General features: G+C 42.9%; 1 protein-coding gene across 1 annotated transcript; it reads right to left on the reverse strand.

Annotated features, from left to right (window-relative positions):
* Positions 1-467: 467 nt before the first annotated feature.
* LOC104624274 (tRNA pseudouridine synthase-like 1) lies at positions 468-15,141 on the reverse strand (the record flags this gene model as incomplete). The annotated part of the gene is made up of 3 exons (XM_010291603.1): positions 468-621; positions 7,693-7,880; positions 15,084-15,141. Coding segments are annotated over 3 exons (400 nt in total), but the record flags the coding sequence as incomplete, so codon positions are not given.
* Between the last annotated feature and the right edge of the window lie 248 nt (positions 15,142-15,389).

Below are 15,389 nucleotides of genomic sequence, written 5' to 3' on the forward strand. Positions count from 1 at the left end.
GGAATTCTCAGCCTTCATTCTTGACTGCCTGTAATGGTCACACCTAAAACTCTGAGATCTGCTATGCAATGCATTTCTCCCTGTCTGCATCATGTCAGAGCACTGTTCCTTCAGCCAGCTGTCCAAATGGGTTTGCTGTATGAATTGGCAAGGTCATCTGAGGAAATGCGCATCAATTCCATGGCGAGGGACACACAAAGTTGTTGATGGACTCTAGCCAGTGTCATTATTTCAGCAGTGCTAAGCATGTTTATCACAGGTACAACTGACAGTACAATTAAGAAGAGCTGTAAGTCTCAGTGAACATAACTCAATGCAGTTGCACTGATTTCAACAGGGAAATCTTGTCAACACAAACAGGGAATGTGGTCTCATATGTGGAAATTAGCCCCTCCCCACTTCCCCCAAAAGCCAAGCCTTTCCAAAGTGTTGATGAGGTAGCTCCCCAGGGAGGTTTAATGGAACACTTACCCTCCTGCAGGAGCCCAGCAGAGATCCCTTTCGAACACCGGTATTTCAGAATGATGAGTGCAGCCCATCAACAGCCGATAAATGTAGGTTCTTGATAGTGCAGAAAAGCGTGCATGGAAGCTATTGGTCACTCGATAGACATTCAAAATGCTGTTAGGACAGAAGAGAAAGAGTGAAATGGAGAGAAATTTCATACACTAATTCAAAAGCTTTTGCCTGGTCACCACATAAATGAGAACTGAAACATGCAATGGATTCTTTGAGAAACTGCACTTACAATTCATTAAATATCATTCTCTCCTGATAGCCAATGACTAACCAGTGACCAAGGATTTGCACCCATAGGCTGCCACAGGCACCTATCAACTAGAAGGTGGCAGAAGAAACTCGGCATTACTCCTGTCATCAAATACACAGTGAAACTGACTTTGGGTCATCTATCAACAAGTTTTGGGGATGCTCACACCATCACAAGAAGCTAAGACAAATCAGTCCTTCAGTTGACAAATGGCACTGATAGCATGTATTCTTTGTTGCATAGTGAAACCAAATACCTCACCCAGTCCATCAAACTATATTGCATCTGGCTGAGGGCACATGTGTTCCTAGCCATGCTTAAACTGAGAGGCATCAACTTCCCAAAGCAAGCTAACTCCCTCCACCTTCAGGTGAGGAACACACCTTACAAACACTTTGACTTTGTGCTTTTGCAGAACCATGGTCCCAGACATTAGTGGGAAGGACTCCTGCAACCACCGCTACCTCTATGCCCCCCTCTCAGAGGCAGCTACGCAGCTCATTGCGGCAGATGGAGGTAGCTGAACCTAGGTCACTTCCCTCCCACAACCACCAAGACAAATAGGACTTTGCTGCAGCCATGAAAATAAAAGTGCATCCCACCATCGCCTAGATTAAGTCTATCTGAAAACAGCAGAATGCTGCATGCAGGAGACCTCCTGGGAACCCTTGTGTTTCATGCGTGCAGAAAATGGCTTTTGGGAATGTTCACGTCTACCTATCTTCCACTGGCACCGGGCAGTTAACTCAAGAAGTAGCCTTCTAGGCAGCTGAACTCCCCTGTTTTCTTCTATAAGCAACAGGGAGAAATTGCCTTGTTTCTCTAAGACAGTATCACCATTACCATCAAACACAGACAACTTGGTAGGCAGTAAGGAGGGTATGCAGGCTGTCAGAGAAGAAAACATCCTTCTCTCTGGCAAGGGAGAAAACAGAGCTTCCCTGTGTTTCTGCACCTCCCCCAAAGTGTTATCATTGATTTGAGCATGTCAGCAGCAATTTTTACTGAATTTGATCTTCCCTTACCCCAGAGTACTGGCTACTCGCTATACTGCAGGGAGCATACAGCAAGAAGTCACTATTACCAGGCATAATCCTCTGCAGGTGTTACTGTAGAAGACACCTTTCCTTAGAAGGTAGTTTTTCTCCTGCTGTATGCCTTTCTGTCTTTGGAGCTTTGCAACCAAAAAAATACAGTATCATTTAGGACCAAGTAATAGACAAACCTATTTATTTACTTTAAAATGTTGGCACTTCATGGATTTTTGCCCGCTCAAGTGCCTCTGGCTAACATCCCTTGACTGCAAAGGCTCAGACCACAGAAGAAGAAATTAAAGCTGAGCCACAGGCCTCCACAAAGATTAGCAATAACAAGCTATAAAATCTCAGTAGAAACGCAGACTACATCCTCCAGGCCTGCAATGGAGTTTAAACCTAGGACCTCCAGCCTCTTCTAAATACAATAATTATTACACGAATTTTCCTCTGTCTACATGCCTCCACAAGCATTTAATTTATCTTGAGCTTCTCTTGTTAACGCTTATGTGATTTTTATTAAATAAACATCCTTTTAGTCCCTCTGATAGCGATTCTTTCTGAAAAGCCTATTTATGCTTCCATGACTCTTCCATGCAGGCATCCTTTCCTGCCTCTCCTGGCAAATGCAATTGCTACCATAGGCTCTTTCTAGCTAGGAATGTCTTTCCAGCATTTATTGCAGCAGCTACAGTTCAGGCCTGGTTAAAACCCCATTTTTTTGAGAGGCTGCTGGTAAATAAAGACTCATGGCATTCTTTACCTTTTCAACAGAGCCTGAATTTCAAAAGAGGTTGAAGAAAAAGAAAGCTGGAAGACATCTAACTAGAAATGGCACTGTATTAGATACAAACATGTCCTCCAGAAGTACAGCCTTCTCTTTCTACTGACAACAGAAACTAAATCCCAGTTTGCAGGAGGTGGGAGGAATTCCAGCTCTGTCTTCTTGCCACTCAGACAGCTTTGATTATGTGCTTACAAAACTGAAACCAGAAATAGAATGTGTGAGTCTACTGTATTACCATCCCCACTTAAGGGACAGCAAAGTCCTCCTAGAGTCACCGCATCTATGAAATATACTCTGGTCCTTGTGGACAAGATCCTTTCAAATATGCTTTGCAAATCTAAAAGACTGATCATTGATAGAAGAGACCTATCATACTACAAAGAAGGTTATTATTGCTGGTGATACAGTCAGCCAGCTTGGAATCTTGTTTCCTTTCCAAGCTCTATCAACAATAATGTGTTCTCACAAAGACTCCTCTCTCCATCACCCCCTGCTTGCAACCACATGAAAGTGGGTTTTCTCTTCAGCATTAGGAGAGAATTCTTTTTGGCAAGGTAATATTTACAAAGGGAAGGGATGGTTGCTGAATACGCTTACACTCATGCCCATCACCAAGCTCCTTAATGCAAAGCAGCTGAACCATTTTTAAAAAGTTCAGCCCAAGGGAGAAAGAAGTAGAGCTGACTGCATCCTGATAAACTCAGACCCTCTAACTGATCAGGACTGTATTGCATTCTATCATAAGATATCACCTCCTGATACGTACCTGTGGGATCTTAGCACAAAACAAAAAAATTCTTCCCGTCCGTGAGATCGCACAGCTGCCTCCTTTTGGAGATGCTCTCTAACTTAAAACTTTCTTCAGCACCAATCCAGTTTGCTCTTGGACCGATCAGCCAAGGTACCACAAAGCTAGCTATAACTATGTATCTGTATGACTACCAGGATTGAAACTGGCAGGGTCACAACAGTAGTTTTATCTCTCTAGGACAACTTACTCCATTAAAGCTAGACAACACAACTCACAAGTTACAAGCCTAAACTCAGGGCAGAGACACTGAGATTCAGTGGCTGGTGACACATAGAACAGACTGATTGTTGCAGTGGTACCCTCTGGCTGCAAAACCAGCTAGTTTTGACTCCCAAATAACTGCTTTAGTCTTTTAAGGAAGGAAATCAAAACTGTGACCTACTTCGTGTTTGCTGTTACTGCTAGAATATCTGGAAAGGATTTGACTTCCAGGGTGTATAGATTCTGACCTACTTTTCAGTCTGAGCAAAAATAAAACCGCACAGAAGTAAAATTCTAGTTCAGAATAACTTTTTTTTTTTTAATTGACACAGCAGTCTGAAAAGATATCCTCGCCAGCCTCAGCCACAGCAGTTACAGTGGACTCTTCACACGTGTCAAGGTGAAAGCTCTCAAGGGACAGTAACTCCTAGATGTTACACATGCAACTTAGCTAGCTTGAGAGACTTGCTTTGTGTTCTGGCCTTCCACTGCAGAGGAATCTAGCTGCTACTTCAAGAGGCCCATGGAGGAACTGGATTTGTAAGTGTAAAACTGTCAATCCTATATTATCATGCTAATATTCAATCTTGGGTTTGGGATGCATGATCTGACTTGTTACTGGGTGGCTGTCTGTGGGCTGTGTAGTAAAAGCAGTGAAATCAGTATTTGCTTTTCTTTCAGGTAACCACTATGAGCTCTTTGCTTTCAGGGAAAGACTCAACCAACTCTGCAAACTGCTAAAACACATTTTTGCAAATAAGGTGTGCGGGGAGAGAAATTTCCCTTACAGATTTCTGGGGACTGACAGTCATGCATTCCTAATGGCAGCCACACTCTATACCAAGCCCAAGCAGCATTAACAGCCATCTCACACTACCCTTTGTCTGAGCTTACCCACTCCAAGACATCGCAAGAGTGTCTCATAGAGGTACAGCAACAACTAAGCTGACACGGACAGCAGACTGCTAGGATCAAAGGGGAAAAGCAGAGTGGCCTTATGCTATTCCCAAAACTGTCTGAGAGCTGTCAAAGGAACTGTAAACATCCAAGGGAAAAAGGTCTGTTAAAACAACATAATAAACAGGAACTATGTGCCTCAAGTAATAAGGCTCTCACAGTGCCTTCCTGCCCTCTTTCCTGAGCTCAGATTCCAAGGTTTTTAATTCTTCTTCCCCTTCACCCTCTGATGGCTCCCCTGGTGCTGGTTCAGAGGTGAAAGAATGCAGCTGACTGAGACAGCTGCTGCAGCTTCTGTTCCGGTCACTGACCAAGTAGAGAGCCCACAGATAAAAGGTCCCATTGTATTTAAATAAATGCAAAGCATCGCTGACATACAACTCCATAAATGCTGCAGGAAACCACTGCAAAACCCAATCTTGAGGCCATGAGAGCTGCAGACACTAAACACTTCTTTGGCGTAGGCTTACAGAAGGTACATAGCTGGGATCCCAATCACAATGTACCTTGTCACAGCAGCAAACATCAAGTTACCGCTGTCTCACACACTCATGACTATTGGCATAGGTTGGAATTTGTTCCCTAGAGTTAATATGCCCTCTAGACACGACATAGCAGAACTCTGGAGGCAAAGTGCCTCCACCTAACACTGCTGCTTGCACCAACACAGCACATGGTCTAGGCAATGACCATGGGACCAGATGACTCCTTCAGTCCATCCCTGATTCACACTGAGTCAGTATAAGGTCTGGAGCAAGTTGTGTCAACAACACTTGCAGTAATATAAGCAAGCTAGTGCTGGAACAAGCTAGTTCCCCTGTGTTTCACAGAATGTTAATGCAGATGTGGAGCTTCCGCAACATAGCCAGACTCTGCCCAGTACTGCAGGTGTCATTGGCATGTCCAGGGCATGCTGGAATGCCTCACCCCCTAGTCACATCTGTGGATTAGCTGCCTATCTCTACTGCCAACCAGAAGCAGCCAATCTGCTTCGTTGCTTCTAAAAACAGTGGCAGACACCCTGTACAGTCTGATCCTGGGGGCCTAGTTTCCAGAGGTACTGAACGCCCATCAGCATAGTCAAAGCTACAGAATACTCTGCCACCTGGGATTGCTTTCCTCAGGTTCCTTCCTTTGCTTAAAGCTTGAATCTTTTCAATATGCACTGAAAAAGTCAAAACAGCTGATTGAATTGCAGATCAACATCTTCTGCAGAGCACACCACAGCTTCAACCAACTCAATACTAACTCACTCTTTGCTTTATACAGCACATGGAACTTGCGTGAAAGACCTCCTGGGGAAAAAAGAAACACTGTCATTCATCTCTTCCCTCCCTTAGACCCCAAACTATTTGAGCACATGCACTTACAGCTGGATTCACTGTTCCCCAAGCCCTGGAGAACTAGAATCCTCCCTTGCAAAACCAATAACAGATGCAAGTATGATAGCAAGGCCTGGGATTTGAGGACTGACATGTCAGCATTTGGGCCAGGCCCTGTTTCACAAAGAAGAGATTAGAAAATAAAGGAGACTGGGTGAAGCAGGAAGGGGAAGTGTACTTCATAGTAATGTTGCTATTCTTACAACAATCCCTTCTTTGGGGTGGAGAGGGATGTGCTGCTTTGTTCTGGGACCTTGCTCTGGCATGGGGAATTTGTCTCCATAATCTTCCTTTATGTTCATGCCACCAGACACCAGAAAGACTGCAGTAACATGAAGGAGAGTAACCCAGGCCTCTGAGTAATTACCAATTGGCAACTTGCATCAAAGTTCTTCTGCTCACCTAAATACCTCCTATAAATTACCCATCTTCCTGCACAACACTCTGAAGTGCTGTGACACACTCTTCAGTAGGGTACCATACAGACATTCAAGTCCTAGTGTGCCAAATGCTGTATAGACAAAGACAGTCTGTGCCTTGAAGAGTTATTATTTTATGCAAATCAGACAACGTAACACAAGAAAGAATAGAGCGCAGCAAAGCAGCTGCTGGCAAATGGCATGTTGATTCTATGACATAGCACAGATTTGGCTTTTAATCCGAAAACCCCAATGTTTAATTCAATTCACACTTTAACCATACAAACGCACCCATGTCTGGGGAAGAACACAGAAACTGTTCGACAGTTGACAGAGAAACTGCACAACAGCTCGGGAAGAAAAGCAAAGCACATGAAATTCGATCCACCTTTTGAAAAAATTCACAGGGCGTAGCAATTACCTATGTAATTGATGCAAATTCTTAACAGAAACTGTTGGTTTAATGATCTTTTTTTTTTTTCTGCCTTTGAGGGTGGGCATTTAGACCTAGGTCTCATGCAAAGTAAGTTCCCTCTGAAATTCTGCAAGAAGTAATAACTCTAACAAGAAGAAAGAAGAAAATAGGAAGAAGAAATGGCTGTTCTACTCTCTGTAGACTGTTGTATCAAGTTCCTTACTACATCCATATGCAACTTTCCACAGTCATTAACAGTTGGGTATAGTATGAAAAGGACTTTATTTATCCCCATTGAGTAAAACATCAAGTCTTACTACAAAAATATCAAACTGGAGCTTTTGATGTAACTTCTCTAAACAATGTCAATTAGCAGCCTTGGTCTAGCAGGGAAGAAGAGAGGCTGATCACATGGGAAGGGAGGAGTAGACCATGCTAACACTAACAGTAATTTTATTTGCTTGTTCTTCATCTTTTTGCATAGATACAGGTGAGAGGCAATACTGCAGCCAAGTTTCTCCTAAGTGCTAATTCAATAAACAAAGAAAATTAGGGAGTTTATAGGGAATAAAGCAGCACTGAAAGTTAACATACTAATGTCCTGTCTCACATGTGAAACTAGAGTTATCCCAGTGGATTAAATACTTAAATAGTGACACCAATCTCTCACAACAACTTTTATTTTAGTGGTATCAGAACAGATGATGTCCTAACGAAAACAACGGTGGAACAAAACTGATCTTTAATGGGCCAGGGGTCTGGCAGTAGCAGAAATACACATGTGCAAGGGAGTGGTTTGCTGACACCTGTAACAAGGGAAAATATATCTTGTGGGCCAAGATGAGAGATCATCGCTGCATTTCCTCCTTTCTCCAATAAGGGCAAAATAAAATATTTTTGACTCGCCTCCAACTCACCGGATTGGCTCAGGCTTCAGGTGGTAATTAAGACTGTAGATGAGCTGTTTCTCATTAAAAGCTGGCTTCCCCGGTGCCCTCTGGATGTCAAGGTGAGCAGAGTTGCAGAGTGCATGGACGCCAGCATCTGTTCGGCTGGAGATGTGGAACTTGATGGGAACAACGGGTTTTAGGTTCTGTGCTGCCTTCTGAAAGGCAACACAAGATGGATTCATGAATAGCAGACTCACTTCAAGCTAGCTAGGAAAGAACCATCCTCCTCCTTGCTAAACACATCTCCTTATTGTTCACACAGAAAAGTAATTGGGAGTTTTACCACGGGCTGAAAAGAAAGGGATGGAGAGAAGCCTGTTTGGGGGACTTCTCCCAGCGCGAGTGGCTTCTTACCTTTTGTCACCTGAAATAACCTCAAACAGAACATCCAAAATGCCATGTGAGCTTCCTTACATGTACCAAACAAAGTTAAAAATATTCACCTCCCTATCCTTTCCTTTATATCATTGGGTGAGTGAGAAAGAGGACAGGTTATTATACATGTAAACCCAGACACCACCCCTGCAGCTTTTAAGGAGCTGCAGAACCCAAGTCTTAAAGGGATGGAAATAGCATGCAGGGACGTCTGAATGACATCAGCCAAGACACCTGAAGGAGCTGCAGCTGCATCCTTTGCTTGCAGTGCAGGCCAGCATGGTGTAAAATACTGTGACTTATTGATGCAGGCAGAAGTTGTTTTCCATCCACAATGGGAACAGGGCTACAGAGGTCAACATGCTTCCGTTAATTGTTGAGAGCAGAGTAGGAGCCAGGGGACCAGATAAATAGTAGCACAGCACTGCTGTAATGCATTTATTAGTCTGAGAAATATAAACAGATCTAAGAATCAAGGCACAGCTCTCCTAAAACACACCAGTAGTTGAGGAGCTGACACTGAGCTATCCTAGCAGGTATCAATAACCACAGGACAAACACATCTGCCACTGGCAGTGACAAGATGGCATTTCCTTATATTCGCTGCTTCCACAGTTGCATTAAAGCAGGAGCTGGCTAATCCTCAAGAGCACTGTTTCCTTCAGGAGCTAGCGTTGCCTTAATATTCAGGTGACGTCTCACTCATGCCAAGACTTCTGCCATAGCAAGACTAAAGTAGAAAACAACAAATGTTATTTACACCACCACAGAGTTCAACAGTCATCGAGTTCAAGCTTATTGAAGCCAAAAGGCCCTAAAATTACACAGCAGCTGAGACGTACTTTAAAAATTAGTTCGCAAACTGCACTGCAACACACTGAAACTTATTATTCTTAACAAGGGGAAGGAGAGTGATTGAGATCCTCTAGGTTCTGCATATAGATTTTGTCAAAGATTTGCTAGAGAATCCACCTGTGGCTAGGATTGTTGTTCCCTTTCCCAGCTGTTCATTCCACACGGCTGGCTTTTATCCCCACCCTGTTTCAGCCTTTCCATTCTGCCCACTAAGAAAGGGCTGGAAAAACAACTGGGTGAATTACTACAGGTTCCTGCTGGGAAAGTAAATAAAAACGTGCAAAATGAGTCATTAATATGGTGTCTTTTAATCAAGATGCACACACAAAAGAGAGCAAAAGAGATGCTAACATGGTTAATTAAATGCTATATATTTAAGGGTCAGTCTAGACTGGCCTAAGTTTAGCAAAGCCAGGGTGGGTTTTGGTAAGGGACAAACACTGGTAGGTCAGAAACCTTGGATTTCAATAACTTCCTAATGAAATGTTAAAACCATAGTAGGTCTTACCTACAGTAAGGTTTTAAAGTAGGTTGCTTGAGCACTTTTTCTCTGCAAGGACAGAAAAGCCAATGTAATTTGTTACAGGGAAATGAGTGAAGCATATCAGAAAGACTGAAAAACACCACAAAAAAAAAGGCAGAAAACCAGACAAACGACTAGAAATTTCCTTCTCTTTCCCACCTTCACTCCTGAGTGGCGAACCCAGCAGTGGTCTTTTATTAGATTTTAATTTGGTACCAAGAGTGACTAAAGTGTGAACTGCTGACTCACAAACGCCTTCCAGACCCCTACTACTTGAGCAGACAGGATTCTGGGCTCTCAGAGATGTACCGCTAAAATACCCAGGGAGGCTAGGAAAGATGTAACCAAGCTGCAGGCGAAGTCCTGGGAAACAGAACAAAAATGACCCTCGCCTTTTCCCCTTCCTAATCCTTCTATTTGGAGTTCACATGTGGTTACAAGTAACAATGAAAATCTTTATTTATCACCCTTAAGCGGAGAGAAGCAAACAGAAATTAAATAGTTTTCTGCAGCAAACCTTGGCTTGTGCCTGAGCAATCTGTCTTAAAGCAAAAGCTGCATTTTAAGAGCAAAGTTTCTGCAAAGATATGTTTGGGTTTTGCAGGCTCCTCCCTTCCTCCTACCTTCTCCTCTCCCTCCTTTCTCATCAGACAGAAAACAACCAGTGGGAACATAGTTGAGTGGGTATAGAGGGAGAGAGAGAACATGGAAAACATCCTGCTTTCTTATTATGGGCTTGGAGAAGTTCTGATGCAGCACTCCTTTGGCTCCCACAGTGCATCCCATTTCCAATAGGAACACTGCTTGGCTCTTTTCTCTTCTGCCAGTGTGAGTTGAGCCCTATGGGAGAACAGACTGGAGAGGAAGAGGGGATTGCAGACTTGAAGGCAAATCTGGTTGTTTCCCCTGTTCAGGTCAGCCATCGAATCCACAAAGGTGCAGGACTGAATGACGAGTTCAACAAATAGTATTTTCACAGCTGCCTTTCTCCAGCACAAGTTTTTCCCAGACACACCTCTCTGGAGAGATGACGAAAGGATATATGTGCTGGGTATCCAAGGAGGCACATGACCACCATCAACAACAAATCTCAGTTTGTGAAAGCTGAAAGCTTTGTTTGTGGATTCTTTCTCCAGCCTAACAGGCATGCAGCTGATAATATACTATCAACTACTGCCTCCAGTTTCAATTTTAATATTTCATTTAAATCCCATCCTAATTAACCTCCTTAAAGACAGAATTCCTGAATTACTGAACTTCTTTGCAGACAACTCAGAAATGACCCCTTCACCTATGCAAACATCCCATATCTGTACCATCCAGACATCCTTTGAGCCTATAGGCAGCTGATGGTTTCCACCTCTCGTTCCTGTATACTTTAATCTGTTAATATCACCCACACTGAATTGCAAAAAAGATGCATTACTTACTTTTAGTAATTGCTTGAATAGCAACCAGTTTTTCCTGCCCTTTCAGAAAAAAAGCAAGCACCCCTAAAACAAGCAGGCTTTTCATCTGGGGAACTCAAAAGGCTTTACTGCTATTAATCCAGATCCCTATCCTGTCAGGTGTGGATTCCTATGGGGAAATTGAGGCAGAAGTTAAGCACTTTACCCATGGGCACCCAGCTAAAAAGCAACAGAGGAGATACAGGAATAAAGGAGCTGGGATGTTCTCCCGTGTGCTCAGAGTTCACAGGTCTCTGCTCCCTTCTTTAAGCCACAGAACATGCAAATATCCTTCTCTTTAGCAGGTGTTACAAACACTGAAATCTTGGCTTGGCACCTGCTGAAGGCCTTTCATTGAGCCAATTCTCATCCATTTTCATCCAGTCTTCCTGAGTCATAGTCTTTCTAGACAATCTTATTCCTGGAGCAGCAACAATCATCCCAGGGTGTCAGTTTATACCTCTAACACCCTGCATACCAGCGATGCACAGGAAAGTATTACTTGCATTTAGTAGGTCTGTTCTAACAGGTTTCATTCACTAAGTACATCCATATTTTGAATCACGCTGAAATTTCCACTGCTATGTGCCAGAATGATATGGATTCACATTTCAGATCACTATTATTACTCACAGCTCTGTTCTCACCCTGTACAAATGCTGGAGATGCAAGATGGAGAACAGGCCCATTAATGTATACCACCTATGGCAGGAAAGCAAAGGTTCATGCACTTCTCTCCCTGAAGTCTTAATAAAAAAATCCTCGAAATACTCAGCCATCTACCTCTATAGAGCATCTGGGAACCATAAAAGGAACCTGTGAAATCAATTGTGAATGGGTGCGTGCAAAAGAAAGCACGCGTTAGGAACGCTTTGGTAAAGTAAGTGTCTATTTCTCTTTCACAGCAGCTGGATTGCTTACTGGTTTCATCATGCACAATGGCATTAGTTGCACAGACACAAGCGATTGTACTGCATTACTGAGGATGCAGCACAACTTTTAAGTTGTTGTGTCCTAATAAATAATAATGTGCAAGCTTCTGGTTGGAAGTTCTCACAGCCTCACTGACTCAATGGGTGCTATGTCAACTGAAATCAATTAAAAATCTAACTCATTTTCAGTAGAATAGATAAAAGTTGAAGTGAAAGCCAGGAAGAAAAGCTGAGAAAGTGGCTTCTGCTAGAAGAAAGGGTTTCCTAAGCAATCTCCTATGCCACTGAAATAACTATCCAAACAGGAGTTGAAGATGACAGCTCTCTGGGTCCATTTTACTTTGTCTTTCCCCTTTGAGGTGTGGGAGGAGGCAGACGGGACAAGAGGTTATACCAAAGCTGCCCTGTACAGTAAGGATTTTGTGTATGTTCTCTTTCTCTCCTCTCCTACTCCCCCTTTTCCTTTCATGAGGAATAATATCTGGCCTTAGCACAAGGCTGCTGGCCAAAACAGGGCTTCATGTGGGGAAGATTAGTTTTGGGAAGCATTTACCAGCACAATGGGAAAGAGCACACTCAGGAGATGGTTCAAAGCAAATATGAAAGGGAACTTAATTCTGTAGATCCTAGCAGGCCTCACATATGGTGCCTGTTAGCACAAGTGACAGCTACTCACTTTAGCAAAAAGGTGCTACAAAGGAGATCTTTCTTTACAGTAGGGACATTTGTAAGAATTGAGACTAGAGCACAAAGTCCTGCATCTTGTAAGTCTCCAGAAGGAACCTGAGGGAGCCAAGTCACAGGACTCAAACTTCCCCATCTGTGGAAGCAAGGTCTGGAATTTGGTTTGGACCCATCACTAGCAAGCTGGGCTTCCAAGTGCTTCAAGACAAATACATTGTCTCCAAAAAAGAAAGTGCTGTCTGCAAAGCTAAACCCCCCTCAAAGATATATTAAAAGCGCCTTCAATATATCTACATCTGTCCCTGAACTAAAACAAGTCTCCATTTCCTCCAGACAGCCCCAGGGCTCTGTTACATAGCAGTACTGAGGACTACAAAAGCGTCCATGTCCTGTATGATACAGTGCTTTAGGGTGACAAAGGGTTATAGACAGACCTTCTGCTCAGCCCCAGTCCAGCAATTTTGCTTTATCACACAGAGGATTGCAGTATGCTCTCACAAACCAGTCCACAGGTCCACTACACTTTTAATGACACAGTTTTGAAACACAAGGTCCATACCTCACAGGTTATTTGCTTGCTTGTAACTGCAAACAAATGTCTGATCATATTTAGAATACAATAAGGATCTCATTACAGATTTAATTTTGCCCTTCCCTTTAGTTGCCTTCCTGGCTTTGGAAAGTTGTGAAGTTCAAGGCTGCACAGAAATGGAGGAAGGAAGATAAATTCCTACAGGCCCCAGAAGTTTTCTATTAAAGTTGCTTTAAGACTTCCCATGTGGTTCTAATAGACACAGCCCTGCTCAGCAGTGCCCAGCATCAATACCACCACATGAAAGCAAAGCACATATCCCAGAACTGGCCTGCAAAGTGCTGATACTGTGAAAAGACAACACCAAGTAAGTTTATCTTTTTCTTTTTTTCTTCTTCTTTTCTCTTTTAGTCACCCATCCTACCCATTCGCCTGTTAAAACAAATTTACTTGGATAATGCAAAACAACTGCTGAGCTCACCCAAAGTCCGGCGCCTAGAGCTGAGACACTGGATGGTTCAGAGGATTAGATAAATGAGATAGAAAGTCCTTTGGGGCTCTTCTTTCAAGATCTGCACAATATTTATACACTTTCTCCACAATGGTCTCAGGCAAGAAGCCATACAAATACACCCTGAGAACTCTTATTCAAACCATAATTCATCACACTTTCCTTCTGCAGATTGCTTAGCAAGAGCATACAGGAACCATCACCCTCACTCAGTAAACCAAGGCACAGTGTGGAAATATCTTAGCCATGGTCACAGCGTGGCTGGGTGGGACAGCAGGTCTGCTCCCAGATCAGCTCTTCATCAACTCTTCTCCACAACACTGGGATTGTAGTTAATGCAGGCAGAGCACAGACTAGCACAAACAAGCATGGTGGGCACACCACCTTGAAACTGCTACAGTCTGTGATCTCAGCTTAGACAGTCTGACTGAAAATGAGAACCAAATAACAAAAACACATGATCTAATCTAAAGCAATCAGTTTCAACCTCTTCAACAATCTCTTATCTTCTAAAAGGGCACAACCTTCATTTGAAACTACACAATGTAGTGTAGTTTCAACAAGAGACAAGAGAGAAAAATAACACAGCTTCCTTTTGATTCCTGCTCGGTCCAAGAACATGGGATTCACCAGCACTGCTCAAATAAATGCAGCTCAACAGCAGCTTGTAATTAAATTACTACTAGGTTACACAAACATCCAGGTGTGCTGAGGATTTACCCTATGCAAGTGACCCACTTTCTACTCACTGGTGTAACAGTGGGTCTTTTGCACTCCTGTTACACACTCACTGCAAGCCCAAACAGCACTTGGGTTCAGAAAATCATTCTTACGTTGTGGGAAATCCCTGGGAGCAGCACAAAAACAACAGTGATGACAGGATCATACCTTTTTTCCCCCAGCATGTTAGAAGAACTCCAGAAGAATGAAAACTAAGCATTTTTTTTCCTTTGCAACAATGGATATCTTGCTGTGCTTTGTTCTGTGTCTGAAAATGTCTGTCAGAGGCATCCTCTCCCAGGAGAGCACAGCATCTAGTTTCTAAATCTATAAAGGACTTAGACATGAACTAGAAGCAAAGCAGCTAAGCCTGCTCAGAAGGGAGGTAGTTCTAAGAATAAGTGGAGGCAAAGCCACAAGTGCTAATGAAGCTCGCATGCTTAAGTACTTTCAGGTGGGCCAGCACCTGAGCAGAGGTTCTCAGAATCATAGTTCTGGACTCAGATACACCAATTTCAAGTCTCATTGAACGGTTTACATCTCTTTCACCATCAGTATCTTAATGTCTCTGACTTTATCCTGGCCTATTTCTCCCACCTGTATACTGACATAATTTCTACAGCACTTTGATTTTTTTTAATATTATAGTGTTTAGCACTATACAAGTGTCTTTTATTGAGTGTAAATTTAAAAATAATATTTATCCTTGACAATATCTGTAGATCAACAATGTGACCCTAGAGGTTTCATTTTAACAACAGGATTAGCAAGGACCTACCTCCAAATAATTCTGGACTCCAACCATTGACTGATCATTCGAAGTCTCCTTAACTCCACTGCAGAGCAAAACAAATACAATAGTTAATGATATGTGTCAAGACCCAAGGACTTGACACTGAGTCCACCAACACATTTAGAAGTCAATAGGGGACAGTCATCAAGCTGTTTGATATTAAGTGACCTACATCTTTTTACAGAACTTGCAGGGACCAAACACTTTGATGAGTGGACAGGAAAACAGATGCAGCAGTTACTTGCAAGGAAGGAGGCTGGAAATAAAAATCATCCTTCCAATGTTACTCTC

This window comes from Phaethon lepturus, unplaced genomic scaffold (assembly GCF_000687285.1).
Source record: "Phaethon lepturus isolate BGI_N335 unplaced genomic scaffold, ASM68728v1 Scaffold57237, whole genome shotgun sequence".
Classification (NCBI taxonomy): Eukaryota; Metazoa; Chordata; class Aves; order Phaethontiformes; family Phaethontidae; genus Phaethon; species Phaethon lepturus.